At 37.8% G+C, this 16,123-nt stretch overlaps 1 protein-coding gene and 1 pseudogene across 1 annotated transcript; one reads left to right on the forward strand and one right to left on the reverse strand.

Moving 5' to 3' along the window:
- Positions 1 to 1,977: 1,977 nt before the first annotated feature.
- Positions 1,978 to 7,245, forward strand: LOC139885258 (CDPK-related kinase 5-like; annotated as a pseudogene).
- Positions 7,246 to 8,768: 1,523 nt separating this feature from the next.
- On the reverse strand, positions 8,769 to 10,130 carry LOC139885256 (protein ANTAGONIST OF LIKE HETEROCHROMATIN PROTEIN 1). Its single transcript, XM_071869186.1, has one exon. It carries the CDS (start codon positions 10,128 to 10,130, stop codon positions 8,769 to 8,771), a length of 1,362 nt encoding a protein of 453 aa, XP_071725287.1.
- Positions 10,131 to 16,123: the final 5,993 nt, after the last annotated feature.

Below are 16,123 nucleotides of genomic sequence, written 5' to 3' on the forward strand. Positions count from 1 at the left end.
GAGAGCTACGGATCTGTTGTCGGGAGGCCAGATCTGGACGGAGTGAGAGCGAAGGGAGTAGCGAAGCTCTCGTTGGGCGATAAGTGGGGAAGTTGCGTCAGCGTCGAAAATGTCTACGTAGCAACGTTGGGAGCAGAGTCGACGTGGCGTGGTGGGTGTTGCGTCGACGTCGATCGAGGTCGACGAGAGTGAGATAGTCGAGCTAACGTGGTGACCTGGCAAGTTATAGCCGTGGCATGCCTCATAGATCCCACATGAGTGACACGTGCATGAACTACAGAGAAGAAAGTGCAACATCATCATTTTTTAATGATAATCATGAGTTTGTTGATGATTTAACCAAACATGTATGAATTTGTGAACACAAAATTTCAAAATAGCTCCGTATTAAATACGTTTGTCCACAAATAGGTCGAGAGATATTATCTTGTATTTATAATATCAAGTAATGTTCATTACTAATATTCTTGATAGGAAAAAAAATTGAGCATCATATTAATTAGATTATAAGGGTGCGTTTGTTACGAAGAGCGGGACTCAACAAAACAACATAAAATAGGATAGAATTGGACAATTACTTGTCTTTTTATTGTGTTTGGTTAGTATTGAACAAAACGGGACCGAATATAAGTATAAGTACTATTATATCTCTATATAATTTTTTAAGTTGTAATTTATCCAATTTTATTCATTCTATTGGCCAGTTTAAAAAGGAAAAAATGTAAAAACCTTTCTGACAAACAAAAAGATTTAGAGGCCTAAAACATAATTTCATTAAAGTTTTCTCCTTGGCCTTAACGATCTTCTAAACCCAAATCGTTTCGATTCCGACTATCTTTCCTGGCAACCATCGCCTCTTCACCTCTCTCCTAGGCCTCCATGCGCAACCACGCTAAGTAGTGTCTTCTCTACTCCGCCACGTCTTCTTACAAAGTGATCCACGTCGCTCCGCCACAACTTCGCCGCCACAACTTCGTTGCCACCACAAATCTATTTCCGACCACACAACTGCCGCTTCTTCCCAAATCGATCCATGCCGTAACCTCAAATCTGACCATCTCCTCTTGTTCGACGTCGACCAGCGCCGCCATTTCTCTTCGCTAAGCTTCCTCTCCGTCCGTTCAATACCTCCTCGAAACTGAACATATTGACTCAATCAATTCACGTCGCACTTCTCCGCTCCTCCCAAGCCGAATCATCACATCACCTCTTCGTCCGCTCACTTCAACCACCACATAGCGCCGTCCCTTCACTCCGACCACAACGCCACGAAAAACAAGCAAGAGAGACGAGAGATTTTGTTAGGTTTTTCGTAATTAAAGATGATATTGAAGGACACGCTAGTCCAATGTGTTATTGTAGAGGTTTTGTCCCACCATTTTACATTAGACAGAAAAATTAGATTTTGCATTGTAGAGTTGCCCAAATGAACAATATTCTGTTATATTAGAATTTACGCTAAATATCTGACAAGGATAAAAATTCTTATCCTGTCATATTAAGTCCTGCGTAAACGCATCCTAAGACTTAGTCAAAATAGTTAGAGTCTTAATTTTTAGACTTATTTTTCTTGAACTCATTAAACTCATTGGTACAATTTTTTTAACATGTTTAAGTGAGTTAAAGGTCATTTTGCATTCTTGAAATAATTGAATGGATAATTGGACAAAAAATAAGCTGTGAAAGGTAGAAAGGTCAAAGTCAAGTTGTAACAACCTTGTACGTTTTGGTCATTCCAACTCGGTTACTGCATTTGAACTCCAAAAATTAAATCCTTTCATGTGCTTGCCACGTGGTCTGTACAACTCACTCACAGTATCAGTCTCTTCTTCTTCTTCTTCTTCGCCATAAAAGTTCTTTTCGTCACACACTCTCCCATACACAGATCCCCAAACTCCTCTCTCTCTCTAAAATGCTAGTATTATAGTTACGCCCACATTGATATAACGAAATTTTGAAATCAACACCCATCTCATTATGGGTGGTTGTACCTCTAAACCACCTAAATCCAGCAATCCTTATGATGGCCCCGAAGACCTCCATACCTCCAATCTCAACCTCAATTGACCAATTTGACCCTACCCAAACACCCAAATCACTCCCTCCCCCACACCGAACAACGCCCGTTCAAAGCTCTCGCCTTTCTTCCCTTTTACACTCCCAGCCCAGCTCTCCATTCCACAAAATCCGGGAATTCTACGCCGCTCCGGGTTTTCCGGAGGCAATTCGCCCCGCCCTCCCCGGCGAAGCACATTAGGGCAGTCCTGCGGCGGCGCCAGCAGGGGAAGAAGGCGGATGCGGTAGCGGTTCCGGCCGGAGGAGAGGAGGAAGGAGAGGCGGTTAATTTGGATAAAAGGTTTGGGTTTTCTAAGGAGTTTAAGAGTAAGTTGGTGGTTGGTGGGGAAGTGGGCAGAGGGCATTTTGGGTATACGTGCTCTGCAACTTTCAAGAAGGGAGACAGAAAAGGCCAGAAGGTTGCTGTCAAGGTTATCCCCAAATCAAAGGTCAGATTTTTTTTTTTTTTTTCAGTCATCAAGTCTATCATAACATAAGTATCTATTAGAGTTTGAATGGTGAGTTATGCTTGACTTGTTCAATTTAGAATAATCATTGTTTAGAAAGGCTTAAAGACTTTAGTTTTGATTGGCTTTTTTTTTAAAAAAATGTATTAGGATGATCCTCACACATATTGTGAAGAAATCTTAATTCTTGATGATTCCATAAGCATGAAACCTTTTACTAAAAGACAGATTTGTTTGTGTACTGATCTCTTTTGGTCAAATGCAAGTGACGAATTGACATGGATGGATGCTTTTTTGTTTATCATTTCAGTCTAAGGCTCTGTTTGTTTGGACTTAATGGATCTTAATATACCTTTTAATTTTCATGATTCAGATTTTGGCCCATTAAGAGTGTTTGTTTTTTTATTAAAAATCCATTTATTACCTCAAAAAAGATCTTATCTATTAAGTGACACTTTACTAATTTAATAGAATTCAGATGTTAATTAATCACCATAACTAATTAATTAAAATATTTTTCTATTTTCTTCCTAAACCAACACATCTTCTTCTCATATCTGACTTCCCAAAACATATTTTTGCAACAAAACACAGATCTATGATTTATATAAAACTACTACGGAGTATATAGCATATCGATCGATTGTCCAATTTCGCAAGTCAGCTTAACATTTAAAATCAAATAATTATATGACGTATAAATTTGATTAATTAATTCTTTAATTTGGTCCATATTTTGATAGAGAGATAAAAAATTTAATCAATCAGTATTGAATTTTGATATGATATATGTGAAAGAATTTTCTTGTTTTGAAGTAATTTTCTTTAGATTATAGAAATATATATATGTTTATATTAAGATACATTCAGATTTTTAAAAGACAAACAGTCTTAATAAATTTCTATTCAGATTCAGACATCTTAATCTTAAAAAAAACAAATGCACCCTAAGTCATTGTTTGTGTATAAAATGAAGCTTTGCATTATTAAATTGTGTGTTTACTAGTGATAGGGAGTGCATCACTTGTGGAAACAAGTGAATCTGCTGTTTGAATAGTCAAAACTGTATTTTTCACATGATATTGTCAATTACCCTAGATTTTATAGTTGATGTCGAAGAATCAAAATGAAAAAAGTAGATATTTGCAATGGTTGTGGATGAGTGAACCATATTTTCCACAGGAAATATTCGTGCCCCTTCGACCAAGGAGAATAATTTGTAAATTCCGTCAAATAAGGCCCCACTTTAGATTTTGTTATAGACATTCTGAACTCTTTAGCTACGTAGAAGGGCTTTTCATTGTTATCCAATGGAACTCTGATGAAATTGACACTTGTGAGTGAGAGGACATTCTTTCGACACATGGTGGTTAAAACATATATTTTAACAGACATGCCAAAGTAATTGATTGATTTTCCCTGTTATTTTCACCTGAAATTTGAATTTCAATTTAAGTAAAGTTTTGTATTTTTATTTTTGTTTTAGACCAACAATGTGGAAAAAACATAACATTTTCTTTTCCTTTTTGGATATTTGTCTTATTTCAACCTTTGATGCTTCTTGATTTTAGGCTCTGTTGGTTGTCATTAACTTAAAGTAGGTTAGTTAGTTTCAGCGATGGGCTTTTTGTGAGGCGTCAAAAAAGTTGGTTGGAAATGAAGCCTGAGAGGGTTTTGATTGTCTTCCATTTCATGGTGGATGTACTTGAACTTGCTGAAACTGGAAAGATTGCTAAACTAATCACAATGTTGTAAAAATTTTGTGGTCTTATTGGCTTTCAACTCTAAACTAAGAGAAATTCAATGAACATTCACTGTGGTCCATTTGAAGCAGTAGTGACTTTCTATTTGTCTTATTTACTAATAATTGTTAGGGGAGTGGTTTGGTGAAAATTTCTATGAAGATCTGCCTTTTCTCTTTCATTTGTTCCTTGACCTCATTTTCACCAGATGACCACTGCCATTGCAATCGAAGACGTGCGGAGGGAGGTTAAAATATTACGAGCACTAACAGGCCACAAGCATTTAGTACATTTCTACGACTCATTTGAAGACCATGACAATGTCTACATAGTAATGGAGTAAGCTAAAACTGAATCTGATTAACATGTTATGGCTTACACCTCTTCATAAAGACATGTTTACGAGTCATTACATCTTAAGCTGATCAAAGTGAAATATGATGCATTGAAATACAGGTTGTGTGAAGGTGGAGAGCTATTGGATAGAATACTTTCAAGGTGATGTATTTTACTGAAGTTTTGGAAATTGTGTCTCTTATATATTTAGGATATTGGTCATTATCTAGATTCTTATTGTGTTTTCAGAGGCGGGAAGTTTTCAGAGGATGACGCAAGATCTGTCTTGGTACAGATTTTAAATGTAGTCTCTTTTTGCCATCTTCAGGGCGTAGTACATCGAGATCTTAAACCAGAGGTAGGGTTTTATTTTCCTTTTTAATCTTTTCCTTTTTAAGGCGTTTGTTGGTTGATCCATAGTATTAAAAAATTGACATGCATTTCTTAGCAGATCATGTTTGTTGGATCTCCTCATTATGTTGTGTGTGTTTTGCTTTTAATAATTGTAACCTGATTCTTTCCATTTCTGGGACAGAACTTTTTGTATTCCTCAAAGGATGAGAACTCTCAGTTAAAGGCCATCGACTTCGGTTTATCGGATTTTGTCAGACCAGGTTTTCTTTGATACCCAAGTTCACTGAATTTCAGTTTTCTTCTCTTTTAGTTAAGATACTTTTCTAATCTAGCTTGTGGTGGTACTCAGATGAAAGGCTTAATGATATAGTTGGAAGTGCTTATTACGTGGCTCCTGAAGTTCTACATAGATCCTATAGCACAGAGGCTGATGTATGGAGTATTGGTGTGATAGCCTATATACTCTTATGTGGAAGTCGGCCGTTTTGGGCTAGGACAGAGTCTGGAATTTTCCGGGCAGTTTTAAAAGCGGATCCAAGTTTTGATGATGCTCCTTGGCCATCCATATCTTCAGATGCCAAGGACTTTGTTAAGCGCCTTTTAAATAAGGATCCTCGAAAACGAATGTCAGCAGCTCAGGCATTGAGTGAGTCCCTTTTAGTATTTATTTGTTTATTGTCAAGTTTGTATTTCCTTCATATTAATTGTGTACTGGCATTTTAATCACAAAACAGGTCATCCTTGGATCCGAAGTCGCAATAATATGAAATTTCCTCTTGATATATTGATTTTCCGACTTATGAAGGTTTACATGCGATCATCAACTCTACGAAAGGCTGCTTTAAGGGTGTGTAAAAAATGCTGATTACATAAAATATCTATATTATCTACTTATGAAGGTTTGTTACTCGGGGCAGGACAAAGCAGGAGAATGTAGGGGTATAATGGTCATTGCTCAAAAAAATTTCAATACAAAATTTTGAGAAGACAGTATCATGGTTATATTTTGTACTCGAAATCTTTTTGGATGATGACTATATTATACCCTTGTGTTGTGTTGTCCGGCCATGAACTCTACCAGGTCCTAATCTATGTTATTGTGAACTCCTGTTCTGAACAGGCATTGTCAAAAACTCTGACCGTAGATGAACTTTTCTACCTCAAGGAACAGTTTGCACAATTAGGGCCAAACAAAAATGGTTGTATAACCTTTGAGGGTGTTAGGATGGTTCGTCTCTTTCACCTTTTTTTACTATTTCAACATGATTTTTAAAGTGGGTCTTACTATATCATACTTTGTTCTGCTTGTAGGCCATAATGAAAGTTGCAACCGATGCAATGAAAGATTCTCGCATCATGGATTTTCTTGCCTCGGTATCAATTCAGTTTCCAAGTAGCTTGTGTGTTACTTAAATGATATTAAGACATGCAGAGGCCTAATCTTTTTTTTTTCCTTCATGTTTTTGACAGCTAAATGCACTTCAGTACAGACGGATGAATTTTGACGAATTCTGTGCTGCTGCATTAAGCGTCCATCAGTTGGAAGCACTAGACAGATGGGAACAACATGCACGCTGTGCATATGAAATCTTTGACAAAGATGGAAACAGAGCTATAATGATCGAGGAGTTAGCTTCTGTAAGTTGGATTAAATCTATCTTATTTTAAACTTTGCATTGAAGTACCATTTCTGTAGACTTTGTTATTATTATCCATATAGAGCAGTAGATTAAAAAATGTTTTTGTTTAAAGATGAACGGTAAAGTGTCCAGTCATTCGTGCGCCGTCTTAAAAGAGGAAAATAGTCCAGGTTTGACTCTCTGATATCATCATTGACCATCATTCTAATGTTGAAAAGGAAGAATCCTAAGTGCAAGATTATAAAAAACAGTGCAAGTTTTTCACTTTTTCTTTTCTTTTTTCCTTGTTCGTTAAACCACTCACTCAGTTCACATTTCTCTGTCAAGAATGCGAAATTAAGTTCTGATGCTAATGGAATGATTTCTGAGTCAAATAATTGAATGGTCCCTAGCTGAAACTGTTTTCTAATTTCACCAAGGATATAAGTGGACCTTTACCAAAAGAAGAGAAAAAAGCAGATAAAGCATTAAGCACTAAATCAAATTTTCTTTCCTTTGTTTTTTTTTCAGGAATTAGGTCTTGGACCCTCTATCCCAGTTCATGCTGTCTTAAATGACTGGATAAGACACACAGATGGGAAGCTAAGCTTCCTTGGATTCGTCAAATTGCTACATGGCGTATCAAGCCGTGCACTCACCAAGCCTCAGTGAAGATTCACTCACCAGGGATTGAAAAAATGATTGACAAAGTGAAAGATCGAGCGAACTGCTTTAAATCCTTGTACTTTGACCTAGCGGTCAGGCCAAAGTACAAGCTTTTAAAGGTGTTCGCTCAATGTTTCACTCTCCTTCGCTAGTGTATTTCATGTAGATTTTTATGTACATTCTATTGTATTCGTAGTCTTGATTGATTTATAAGGTTTGGGCATAGAGCTTTGTTGCCAGTTAGTTTTACTTGTTTAATTTTCGTTAGACGAAAGTTCGATATGATTTTCATAAAAGTCAGTATGCGCCTGAAGATATCAGTAATGGTTACCTAGAAAGATTTTAGCTAGTTTGCCTAATTGGGTGAAAGATGCTTGATGTTGGCACAATTTGATTGAGGTGCAGGCGTTTGTTTACTCATATATACATTTTTTAATTTTGAATCCGGCTAGACAAAAGTTTAGGAAAGTTTTACAAAGAGATAATTAAAATACAAAACAAGGCAAAAAGAATCTCACCCAACATAGAATCTCAGAACCTAAAGATACTTCGATTATGATCAGAGAGAATTTTGGCATTGCAAATATTTCTTTGTTCGAGCTAGAGTGCCTCTTCTGACATCTTATTTTGATTTTTTACTCCAGATAAACAATATGATTTTAGTGGAATTAACAAATATAATAATCATTATAGATGTTAAACATAATTGTTACAAGTAATGATGATTAATCAACATATTCTACTTTTAAGTATCAGATATAAATAGAAAATTTGTATAAATTATTTTTTTTTTTCAGATTTATTTATGTTTAATACAATCTAGACACTGTTAGTTGGTGTATAAACTATTTTTTGACAATATAAAATTAAACTTAGAATATAAAATTAAAATGAAATTTATATCAGTCGTATTGTTCAATTTATTCATAATATAAATGGTTGGAGGGAATAATATACCGTGCGTTATTTTTGTATTGGAATGCCAAAGGAATCCTTAGGAGATAGGACGGACTAACTAAAATAAATTATCGACACAATCGTCGTCATCATAAAACAAGTCTTTTTCCACCCAGAAATCTAGAAACGGAATTTATCAATAAGGAAACGAAAATCTGCAAGTAAAAACATAAATATAAATAGGAAATTTGGACAGATTTTTCCGTTAGAAGTCGGAAGGAACATGAAACTCAAAAGACAGTACAGTCAAATAGCAATAAGGGCATATCATAATCGGTCCTTGCTTTTATGATAATTCGTTGGTAGTCAATACTATCAAAATAGGAATGAAGAGATCTACATTCATGGCTTGACATATTTGCCGTAAGGTAGAAATCACCGCAATACATTCATTCTTAGTTCCATAACATATCAATTTCACCAGTTCACAAACCTGCTACATCCAATACTAACTAAAGATCTAAAACAGATAGTTCGACAGTTAACAATGAGTAAGATATTCTAAGTTATCAGCTTACAGAGCCAATGACTAAAAAACCATCCTTTCCTTACCTTACCCCCCAAGCCGCCTCCTACCTTGTCGAAAGCCTTTGGTGCAAATCATCGGCCAAAGCTTGCCTCAGGCTTTCTCCAAAATAATAGAACTGTTTCTCGCTCTCAAGAACCCTAGCCGGAGCACCATTCTCATCAGGCTCCTTCCAATTCCCTGGATCTGGCTCAGGCTCCCTAGCAATCTGGCACAAATTATGCAGAACACAACATGCAACGATTGTCTGTGGTGCATGACTAAGACCAACATTCAAATTCTGAAGAATCTTCCATCGCCCTTTAAGCAACGAGACAGCATCCACCACCACAGACCTTCCTTTCATCAGCATTCCGTCGAATAGGTTCTGTGCAGGTGTTCCCATCCCATTAGGAGAGAATGGTGTCATTAAAAACGATAAAAGAGGGTAACACCAATCTCCTACAATAAAAGGCCTCACAGGGAGACCTCTGACATTGATCACCTTATCCCAGACGATATCGCCAGAAATCAACCTATTGCACAACAAACTATCCCTAAAATGAGAGCCATCGTCTTCCCCTCCGGGCGCCTTAACACAAACATCCCAGAATACCTTCTTATGATCAGCTACAACCTGAAGCAAAACTGAATCATACCCATATTTGCATTTATACAAATTTCCATAATTCCTATCTGAATTCACTCTACGAAGCTTAATCGGGGTTCCATCTATAGCTCCACATACATTAGGCAGAGATGTAATTTCTTCAAATGCCTGGGTCGTTTCGACCAACCTTCTTCTACTCGCAGGAATCTTAATGATCTCAGGATACAACTTAGTTGCCAAAAGCCTAGTAATCATGTTAGTAATCTTCGAAATTAAATAAGGCTCAAGCGAATACCTGGCCGCCAGCGCCTTGGCAGAATACCCATGAGCTAGCCGAGAAAGCACCATCGCCACCGCGTAATCGGACGGCAGTGAGAGATTGGAAGCTGTGATGTAGGGTTTGAGCTTCTCGACGACGGTGGTGAAAACTGGATAAGACAGACCATACATAGATCGCCACTGCGCATCGCGAAGAGGGGGTTCTAATGACCAGATGTGATCGGTGGAGAGTGCTCGGAAGGCGGCGACAGAGTACGCGGCGTTTTCCGGAGGGGATGGAGAGAGAGAGGACTGCTTCTTCTTGTTTTTGCGTTTATTGACGGCGGATCGCGAGAAGAAGGATATGAGGGAGGCAAGGGTCAGGAAGAGTATCGGAGCGGCGGAGGAGGATGAGAGCAGTGAGGAAGGGGACGAAGGAGAGGTGGCTGTATACGCGGAGGACGCGGTGGCTCCGCCGGCGGAGAGGAGGGCATTGGTGGGATCGATGGAGGAGTGGAGGTGTAGGAGATTCGAGAGCATTAAGAGGAAGGTCTCATCCATTTTTCTGTATAGTCGGATTTTAGGGTTTCGAATTCTTCTTAATGCTTAGATCTCCGGTGAGGTGACGTCAGCCATCACCATGACTCCACCACTTGCCACTAGGTAGTGCCTGTGGACCGACGACACAGAAAATTAAATAAATAAAAATTGACAGAATTAACATTTTCTTTTTTTACATTTTTCTAAATTACTAATAGTTATATATATTCTTTTGTGTTTTACGCCCAATTTTACGTCCATTTATCCAATGAAAAGTTTGTCACATCATTGATAAATAAGTTGTATGTTATAAGAATCGTAAGGTAGTATTTCTTGCTCCAATTTATTTTATTATGAAAATCACATAAAAAAACCACACACTATATATTTAATGTATTAAAATATATTTAATAATTTATTTTTTATGTATTATTATTTAAGATTGGACATGTATAAATTTATTATTAAATATGTGTAAGGTGGGATGTAAAGTAGGAGACACCCAATTAATTAAATCTTACAAGGTGGGTGGATGATCTTTTCGATTTTGTCCAATACTAAAAACCACATTGAGTATGCCACGTGGCATGAATGACCTTCACATTGAAGGTGGCCTAAGAATATACCGCTTATTTTCAAAAAAAAAAAATATATGGCTCTATTTTTTTTTAATTATTCATAACTTGTAATTTCATTGGTATAAATAGATATGAAATTTAAAATTACATAGGATAATAGCTAAATATGTATTTAAAGAAAATCATATCAAGGCAACATATTCGAGCAAGACTTTAGTCGTTGAATTCATAGATCGAGGATTCTACTTATCATAAATAGTGCAAATTATGACACAAAATGAGCTTAGTCTCTGAAAAGATCTTACAAGAGTTAAAAAAGTCCATCTAGCTCGAACATTTGATTGGAATAACAACGTCCAAATCTTACATGTAGTTAATTACATGTAGTTTGTGTAGTGATTTTATAAAATTGACATGTGTAAAATATACGACACATCATCACTTAACTTTTATTGAAAACTTAACACTAACATTGGACTTTAAGAAACGTCGTTTTACTACCGTTAGGACTTTTACGTAGTTTTTATCAGTTGCCACAACATCATCAACGAAACACTTATGGGTTCCGACGAATCTGACCTCAAATCGAGTTCCAACGAGTTTCGAGTTGTCAATACCGACTAAAGTTCTCTGTTTTATTTTGACAATTTCTTTTCATCGTAGTATTACTTTGTCTGATTTAGTCATTTGATTTCATTGTTCTATGTTGATGAATGGTTCGAGTTCCAAATAACAACAAATCCCTAATTTAGTTTTCCCCAAATTGATTTTTTCTTATTAATTGATGTAGTCGCTCAATTAATGGAGGTTGTCTGAGCTAAAAGGATTGGAGTTCAATAAATGGAATTTGTTTATGACTTATTTGTGGTGCTGTAGTTATGAACCGTAAATGAAAGATCATGGAATCGTGCATATTTGATGGCGATGAAACATGTAGTGAATGGGGGTATCTAGTAGTCGTTGACCACTGGTTAAGTTGCCAGATGTTGGCTGGTCTTAAGAGTGATGGTGGTCGGTGTCGGACATGTTGAATTAAAACGATTTAGAAAAGAAATAGAGAACGACAAACTCCTAATACAAGACAGCCGATAACGTACGTTTTACACATGTCGATTTTATAAAAAAACACTACACAAACTACACGTAATTAACTACATGTAAGCTTTTCCTAATTTGAAGATTACAAATCTCAAATCGGTACGAATAACCCCGAATACCAGTCGGAATAAAAAGCAAAGTTATACCTTGAAGAATCCCCACCAACCCATAGTCGTAAAATGATCTCTAACTTAAAAACTACCAACATAGTAATGACATTGTAAAAGCCATAGATTAAAATTGGGAAAACTACACTCTGTACTCCTCTTAGAGTAGTATTCCAACAAAAATACCCCTCCTTTTTAAATTCGAAGGATTATGCCCTCTTAGACGATTTCATTAAACAATTATACGCTTTCACCGTTAAAAATTGTCGGATGGCACCAATTTTCGTTAAACCATTTTACGTGACATCGAGAGCCAATCAGAGCATGACACATGTTATATTAGTGGAAAAAATTACCACATATTATATTCTTCACCACATCATGCCATGTCATTTGAACATAAAATCAATTTTCTTCTTTGCCCAAAAAAAAAGTTTAAAAACACAATGTAAGTGGGTCCCAATCGTACTTCTCCCCCAAGTGAGCGTGAATTGGATTTTCTCCCCCAAATTGAAAAACTTTTCTCCATAGACCATCTACAATAATAATCCCTCAAAACTCTCCATTTTAATTTCTCTATCTTGCAGCATCCTCATTTTAAACATTTTTTATTCTCAAATCCTTTTCAAAACTCTCACCACTCTAACAACAACCCTTCTTATACTTTAAAGTGGAGCCCAATATATATTAACAATAAATATTATATATATCATATATTCTAATTAATTATTTACTTTATATTTTAAATTTTTTTTTCTTTAATAAAATTAACTATACATAATTAAAATATGTAATATATTAATTATATATAATTAAACAAAAGAAGAAGAAAATCCAACATGTGGGACCCACGCCACCACGAAACTCCCTCTCTCTCAAGGTTTCACAAAACCCGCTCTCTCTCCTCTCACTTTGAAACCCCACCCAAATTTTTTTTTTTGAAATGTAAAATGTAAATCATTGATGATAGAACAACATGAACTTAAATTTTACAATTAGCATAGATAATAGAAAAACAAAATAATACCAAAATCACAAGGATACATCGGGAAGGAACTGCGACAAGACCCGTCAGATGTCGAAGCACCAACACTGAAAAGAACCTTAAGAATTGAATAGCCTAGAAAATTATTGAGGTAAAAGAAAAGTCTTCGCCTCCTAGTGAAGAGAAACTTGGCCAAATCATCCTCAAGTCTTCCAAGAAACATTATCATCAAGTAGTAACAACTGCTATAGACATGCCGGAAAACCTCAATTCCAATCTCAAGATTACACAACCAACTACAAATCACCATAATTATGTGCAAACGGAAATAACAAACACAAAAACATATTATTTAAATTCCCACAACAAACCCCCACCAATCTAACAACCACCAAAATCATCACTCCTCCATCATAACATAATCAACCGCCATCGCCACCAGAAAGCCCCCAAACATGGTAAGTTCCGAAATCTCCTAATTCTAAGAGGTATGAAAACCCGCCAATCCTTCAACGAGATCGCACCGTTAGAGGGTTGTACACCACAACCTAAAAAGATTTGAGGAAGATGAAATTAGAAGTAAAAAAAGCAACATGATTATGATGGACATAGGTGAGAAAAGAACAACTAAAATTAAAGCATAAAATAAAGAGGGGAAGCCCCATCGCCGCAGGTAAGGGGTGGGCGGCGACGGCCGGACTGATGAAGGGAAGTAGGATTTTTTGTGTTATGGAGAGAGAATTTTTAGAGAGAGGAAGAGACCCAAACTATTTTTCCCTACAACAACAAACCCCACTCATACCCCTCCAACTCATCGCAAACCCTCCCACAACACTCTTGTTGTGAGTGGCCTTAAAAGTTAGAATACTAATCTCAAATTAAAAAATTCGAAAGTGACAGAAATAAATATTGATTGGGTAATTGAACTTAACTTGTGATGCTAAAACGTTAATATTTGGCCCTCAGTGGCAAACTTTTGTGTAACTTGAAACTTATTTACTTATTTGTCTATGTAAGCCCTGTGAGGCATGTATTAGTAAGTTTGTTTGTAAATTTATTTATCTTTTTTAGATGAAAACACCTACAAACTTTGCCAAAATAGACCCAAGTGTCTTAGCCGAAAGACATTCATCCTGAGGCTTCTCAACCAATCTACAAGGAAATAAGGATGAAATCCGACAACGATGAGTTAAGGATAGTCGCAAGCCGATAGCCTTCCAACTTTAGTCGCTCTGACACTTAAGACAAAGGTCGATGACCATAGGATTGAGTCAAACTCGCTCGAAAGCAAAATTTCTCGCACCTTAGTCGCCCCAAACTTAATGGAAAACCTTAAAACCTTATAAAGGAATTTAAAGCCCCGATAAATGATCGAAAATAGCCGAACCGAGTTAACTCTCGGCTCAACTCGTTTTGTTCGGGCAACGTCAAAGGCAAGCGATTCTTTCATAAAAAAACTAGCTAAACTAACGTCCACATGATGTAGATTGGATTCGTTTTAGTGGGGGCATCCATTCAAAGCTAAGTAAGCAAACTCAAAAATCTACGACTCGACAAGTAATCGGCCTATCGTACATAGCCACTCACTTCATTTTTTTGGGGCAAGTATCATACACACATCGAAATTCGATGCGAAAATTCGCTAAGTATGAGAAAATTTGGTAAAGTGCATATGAGATAAACAATCCAAAGGCATAAAAAAGACCGAGTATAAACACAAAGAGTCATATACAACTGAAAAGTTGGTAAAATATTTTTTACAATGATCCGAATTGTTTTTTAAATACAACAATAGAGGCAAACGTCGAGAGGCAAGAGAGGCAAAGAAGTCATCGAGTCATCACTTCGGAAGCTCGGGCTCAGTCCAGATCATCGGAGGGGACCCTATTCATGACAAAGGGGTCTCGGCTCTTGTCGGCAGCCCTATTGCCGATCGGGGTCCCACTGCCTTCGGTCTCCTTCTTGATTTGCCCTTGACTCGGGCCGACAATGCTCAGCTAGACCTGTTTCTCCGTCTTGCGCCCTCCCTTTTCGACCTCATGCCCTTCGCCCTCATGGCCATCCTTGGCATTGCCTTCGACACCCTCCTAATTGGGCTCGACCCCAACGTGCTTTTTGGCCGGTAGAAGATCCACGCCTTCGTATTCAAATAGCTCATCGGGGTTGTTGTCGAGGGTTCGCCACCCGCTCCAGAAGGTTGATGCCCAGAAAAGTGGCAGCCACCTCGTTCAAAGCCTCTTGGTAATATTGGTAGACGAGCAGAAGCCTCTCATCCTCTAAGGCGGCACGAGCATCCCTCTGAAACTGCATTGGTCGATGTCTCTTCCAACACTTCAATCCTTTCTTGTGCCAAGGCCAACAATCCCTTTTGAAACTCGACAGTTTCCTCTAGCTCTCGGTTCATCGACCTCAGACCGAAGTTCTCCTCGGCCATGTTCCTCGCCTCCAGTCAAGCCTCCTGTAGGTTCTTATCGGCATTGAACCGCTCTCGGCGAGTAGTGCAGAACCGAGTCCCCAACTCGAAGTTATGATCCAAGGCCTAGTAAACATAGACACATGCAATATGGAGTCAGCAAGGGATAAAATTCGAAAGGGAAAGGTAATAGGAGACAATTGTCGATGGCTCAAAGCCAAGGTTGCCGAAATTTATCTGTCCATGGAGCTTGACCTCTGTCCGAGCTTCGTCCTCAAAGTCCGAAAAAGGAGTCAAACTCCTTGGACGATAAAACATAGCATAGTCCTCGACTTCGATGCGCCAATTACGAAAAGAAAAATTCCAGGAGAAACACTTTCTTTGCCGCAATCTGCCATCCTACCGAGTTTGACCTCTGCTAAAGCCTTGTTCCCAAAACTTGGATATAAGTCAAACCCAATAGATGCCACAACATAGCAAAGTGGAGGCAAGGGACAAATACTGAGAGAATGTCAAAATCCGCTATCCTCATGGTGTCAACCCCTGCTCAAGCTTCAATGTCGAAACTCGACCAGAAGTTGAACCCATATGATAGCTGAACCTGGCACCGCTCCCAATTACGAAAGGAGCCGAGAAGTTAGAAAACTTACCATCTTGGCGTAGAAGACGGAGTCCGAGAATAGCTGCTTGACGGGCTTTTGGCTAAGAAGGGCCTAGTCCCCTTTAGTGATGGTCTTGCCAGTAAAGTCCATAGCCCTCCCTATATCTTTGGCGATTGACACAGTTTTAGGAAAGGGGATACGAGGGTTCCAATATGTCGAGCCCGTCTTAGC

The sequence above is a fragment of the Rutidosis leptorrhynchoides genome, unplaced genomic scaffold (assembly GCF_046630445.1).
Source record: "Rutidosis leptorrhynchoides isolate AG116_Rl617_1_P2 unplaced genomic scaffold, CSIRO_AGI_Rlap_v1 contig90, whole genome shotgun sequence".
In the NCBI taxonomy this organism is placed as follows: Eukaryota; Viridiplantae; Streptophyta; class Magnoliopsida; order Asterales; family Asteraceae; genus Rutidosis; species Rutidosis leptorrhynchoides.